The sequence below is a fragment of the Musca autumnalis genome, unplaced genomic scaffold, assembly GCF_047663935.1.
Source record: "Musca autumnalis isolate F117 unplaced genomic scaffold, ASM4766393v1 scaffold_1, whole genome shotgun sequence".
NCBI classification, from domain to species: domain Eukaryota; kingdom Metazoa; phylum Arthropoda; class Insecta; order Diptera; family Muscidae; genus Musca; species Musca autumnalis.
In genome coordinates, this window is record NW_027411644.1 from 215,977,373 (window position 1) to 215,982,690 (window position 5,318).

Below are 5,318 nucleotides of genomic sequence, written 5' to 3' on the forward strand. Positions count from 1 at the left end.
GTGGGAGGTAGTAGGAAAGGAAGGGGGCATTATGGCGAAATGGTAGGTATTCGGATAACATAAAATATGCAATATTGCTATGGCCGAACCATGGTAATACATTGACTGCAAGCTCGGATAGATTTTTGTAACTGGTGGTCTACTAACGCGCAACATCGTTTGGAATGGTGGACTTCATAAGAGCTGCCATAAAGGTCTGCCAAAACTTCAAATTTTGTCCATCACGAAAGTTAGACATCGGTAAGTCCCGGTGCACACTAGTGTGAATTTCATTAAAAAAATTTATGAAATTAGTCGTTCTTAGCTCGAATTCCTCACAACAGCAATATTAAGATTTTACTCTACTATGGAACTGGATCTAGAAACACATAATTTCATGAAATTTTTTAATGAAATTTACACCAGTGTGGACCGGGACTAAGCTCCAATCACAACGGATAGCCACAGCATATTTCACTCAACTGGCCCAATTGCTTAATCAAAGCACTCCTCGTCCCGACAACATATCACCACAATTGCAAAGTATTGACCATTCCATGCAAACAGCCGCAAAATTCATACTTGGATACCAGAGACCTCCACCGAGAAATCCATGGTATGACCAGGAGTGTCGTGCTGCTACCAAAAAGAAAAATGCGGCATATAGGGCTACTCTACAAACAGTAGCGCGCGAGAGAGGTATCGGAAGAAAAGGAGAGAGGAGAAACGTCTTTTCCGCAGAAAAAATGAGAAATGGAAAAGCGAGAGTGTGAAAAAATCGAGATGTACAGGAGCAAGAATGAAGTCCGAAAGTTCTACCAAAGTGTAAAACATCAAAATAATGGCTTTGGTACAGGCACATCCTCCTGTAGAGACCAGCAAGGTAATTTGGTAACTGATACAGATAGTGTGCTCAGGATATGGAAAGAGCATTTTTCCAAACTGTTGGTGTCCAATAGTAGCGAAGACGACGAAGATACCACTGATCCAATCCCAGAAGATGGTATTGAATGTATACCGTCCAGCCAAGATGAGGTAAAGTCAGCAATAAACCGGCTAAAGAATAATACGGCAGCAGGAGCCGATGGCTTACCAGTCGAGCTGTTCAAAGCCTAGTTAGCACCATCTGGTAGGAAGAACGCGTACCCGACGAGTTGAGCCTGAGTATCCTGTGTCCCGTCTACAGGAAGGGAGACAAGACTGTATGCTCTAACTATAGAGGCATAAAGGCCTGGGTACATAAGCTGCCTCGCCTGCTTGCCTTGCTTGCTTCTGATAAAAGAATAAAAAAGAAAAGGGCAACCCAGATCGAAATTTGCTCGCCTTCTTTATTCTTTTTTTATTATGTCAGAAATGAAGCAGGAAAGCAAGGCAATCAGGCGAGGCAGCTTATGTACCCAGGCCTTTATGCCTCTATAGTTAGAGCATACAGTCTTGTCTCCTTTCTTGTGGATGGGACGAGGCCTTGAGTCTTCTCCCTATTGCCTATAAGATAGTGCCAGGGATATTATGCAAACGACTAAAACCAATTGGATCTTACAAATGCGGCTTTAGACCTGGCAAGTCCACCATTGACCAGATATTTACCCTGCGGCAAATCCTGGAGAAGACTCAAGAGATGCAGATCGACACCTACCACCTTTTTGGCGATTATAAGGCAGCCATCGACAGCCCGCTACGCCCAAATACATTCCAAGCCATGTCTGAATTTGGTATCCCCGCAAAGCTCATTCTGTTTTATAAGACGACTTTAGCTGATACTATGTCCTCATTTAAAATAGGAAAGAACCTCTCCGAACAATTCAGTACCAATAGAGGTTTCAGACAAGGAGACAGCCTTTCGTGTGACCTGTTCAACATCCTGCTGGAAAAGGTTATACTAGATGCAAATGTCAAAAGAAATGGCACAATATACAGCAACAGCCACAAGTTTCTTGCTTATGCTGATGACATTGACATCATGGGACGATCAGTAAAGGAAGTAACTGATACCTTTAAGAAGGTCGAAGGAGAATCAGCAAAAGTGGGTGTGACAGTAAACGGCGAAAAGACAATGTTCATGGTGTCGACGCGCAATGCGTCTATAGAGCTAGGACTAACAGTGAAAGGTGGTTCCTATAATTTTGAGGTAGTTAAAGACTTCATCTACCTCGGCACCGCCATAAACACAACAAAGAACATCAGTTGTGAAATAAAAAGAAGAATTGTGTTGGCCAACAGATGCTACTTTGGCTGAAGGAAGCAGTTTAAAAACAAGGCCACATCTCGTCAAACAAAAACAACGCCTTACAAAACACTGATACTACCTGTACGGCTCCGAAGCCTGTGTACTTGCGCAAGCAGACAAGGCAGTGCTTGGAGTGTTTGAGAGAAAAATTCTTCGAAAGATCTAAGGGCCAATCTGCGTTGACGGTGAATATCGATGTAGTATGAACCACGAGCTGTATCTGCTATGCAACGATATCAGTATAGATAAATGTATCGAGATGCAATGATTGCATTGGCTAGGCCATATCATAAGAATGAGCGATGATGAACCCGCTAAAAAGGCGTTTAAGTACGGGCCACTTGGCGGTACACCCATAACTGGCAGGTCAAGGTTTCAATGGAGCGAACGAAATGGAAAAAGAGATGGAAAGACGCGGTATTCAAAAAAAGCGAAGCAACACACAGAGAGAGAATTGGAGATATTTTCTTAGTTCGGCTTATGGAACAAATCTTCTGTAATAGGCCAACTAAGTCAGTAAGTAAGTAAACAGAAAAACTGGAAGACATTTCCACAAGGCGGGGTTATATCTCCGAAACTGCTTAACCTCTATCTTTCTGAAATGCATGTTGATGATTGTACGATCTTGGATCGGGTCCAATAACCGATGACCTATGTGCTAGGTTAAATATCTACATAGGGCAGTTCTTCCATCTGAAGAATATGAAAATATCCGCCGCCAATCCATTGCCACACAGTTCACCACCTGGACGTCTGAAATGAGGCTCCCCCCAAACATGTTAGTCGATGGCATCTCTGATTACGACCCCTAACTACCCCAAGATGTTGGGTGTAATAATCGATCGCATGTTTAAGTCGTCCGTGTAAGCCACATTTATTTGCGACAAGATCATGCAGCATTTGGAGTGCAGACAAAAAGATCTTCTTTACTTCTTATAAAGCAATAGGCAGGTCTGCAGTAAACCTTGCGGCGCAGGTACGGTATTCACATGTTAGCGCTACGCAGTGGGAGAATTTTAAAAATTGTAAGAATGGTACCCGAAGGACTGCAACAGGGTACCTCCTCATGGCATCAGTTTACCATCTTCATGGGGATTCTAAGAGTTTGCGGGTTTGCAGGCTTTTCAATCCATACAAGTTAGAAGAGTTATTTATGATCTAGAGGGAGTTCCAAAGGTATAAACGGGTACTGGTATTGGGGGACAGGGGGAAACATCCCTATTATTATTTTTTCGGGTGAGCACAGTGGACCTCTGTGGTCTTCACATGAAGTGACTGCCTGCAAGCAGGGGCTGCTGCGCATCCTATAATCAAAGATCTTTACAATAATGTATTTTACTAAACCTTCGCCAAAGGTTCTACGAACTTATTAGTCCCACTGTAAATTGTATGCAGCATGATTTGAAAACAAAAAAAATTTATTGTTTTCAAACTTTATTTTTCAATCCTTTTTTGGTCTTCTTACATTTCGGTCTTCTCTACTTTTGGCTACAACCTCTTCAAAATTTACAAAATTTGCAAATATTGCATCAATTTAGATAAACTATGGCAGCCAGAACTTCAACGGGTATTTAGGATATTATATTTTTTTTATGGGAACACGTCAAATCTGTTGCTTTTTTAATGACAGGTCCCTCCGATCTCTATGGATTACCAACCACAGTGGGTTATGAAAGTCATGATTTGCGTAAACAGAGGCTACCGCAATTTTCGTTTGGAACGAGAACACAATTGAAAGATAATAGCATTGGGCCGGGGCCGGCGAGATATAATGTGGATAAGTTGGTACGTTACGGCAATACGAAGGCGAATATTTATACAATGGCCTCAAAAACCATTTACAGGGGTAAGAGATACCTTAATTCATCGACCATTTGTTATATAATATACATACATATGTGGTGTGTGTATATTTTATGAATTTCCAGAGAAGAGTAGAAGTCCGGGACCCTTGGCCTATCAATTACGTGATTCCCCGATATATAAAGGTTCTAATCCACCAGCCTATACGTTAGGTGCAATGAATACATTTTTCTTTAAAAATTGTGCACCAGGACCAAATATTTATGGTATCAATGATGCCTATACTAAACCAAGGGCTCCAGATTATAGTCTGTAAGTATAGTCAGATGCCTCTGTACATAAACAGCATTTCAGTTTAGTTAAGTGATTTCTGGTAGCTGTAGTATTTTTAATACACATTATTATTAATATTTTTCCCTTCCACTAGCGGAGTTAAGAAGTATCTGCCAGAATTGTCACGTTCACCTGGCCCAGCAAAATATCCCCGCACCAATTTGTCTGCCATAAAACAATCTAGTCCTAGCTATAGCCTGACACCAAGAACCAAATATGAATTTAAATTGTACGGTCCCGGTTCGAATTATTACGACCGCATGGAATATAAACCTGGGAAAAGATCACCTGACTATTCTTTTGGTGTACGACATTCAGCACGTTCTGGCGTTATGATTGTTCCTTGTGATAATTGGTAATAAGCAATATTTCATCACAAAATTTTTTTTTACAAAATTATGGTATTGTTTTCAAATATTTTTGCTTTTTATATAAATATGTATGTAATTAATTATGAATAAATATTCAAATAAAATAGACTCAGTCCTACTATCATAACAAACGAATAACAAATTACAGTGGAAATCGTTTATAACATCGGTCAAGGGACCGACGGAATTTGTCGCTATAACCGATATGTCGTTATAAGCGATGGGGCTATAAAGGGCCCCAGAAATTTGGGACTTTTGGATATCGTCGTTATAACCGATATGACGTTAAAGACGACGTTATAAGCGATTTCGACTTAGGGACCGAATACAACGGGCCGTTGAGTGTCGTATTCTTCTTTTGACGCGTAAAACGACACTCAACGGTTGAAAATTTGGCTTTCGCAATATTTTGCCCAAACTTAGTTTAAGTTCGAAGATGGATTATATCGGTCCACTCCTTCCGGTACCTCCCCCACAAAAGTTCGAAAATGTTCGGAAATTTGGTGCGCACGATAACACTTGAAGGGAGTAACCGATTTGGCCCACACTTTGTACATCGTGAAAGCTCTACCAGACTTAGATGAAGTTTAAATATGGACTCAATC

General features: G+C 41.0%; 1 protein-coding gene across 1 annotated transcript; it reads left to right on the forward strand.

The window, feature by feature from the left end:
- The first annotated feature begins 3,241 nt into the window (after positions 1 to 3,241).
- On the forward strand, positions 3,242 to 4,746 carry LOC141389080 (protein CIMAP1D-like). Its single transcript, XM_073960126.1, has 4 exons — positions 3,242 to 3,773; positions 3,837 to 4,052; positions 4,135 to 4,321; positions 4,437 to 4,746. The coding sequence occupies exons 1-4, from the start codon at positions 3,752 to 3,754 to the stop codon at positions 4,699 to 4,701; spliced, it is 690 nt and encodes a 229-aa protein (XP_073816227.1). The 5' UTR covers positions 3,242 to 3,751; the 3' UTR covers positions 4,702 to 4,746.
- Positions 4,747 to 5,318: the final 572 nt, after the last annotated feature.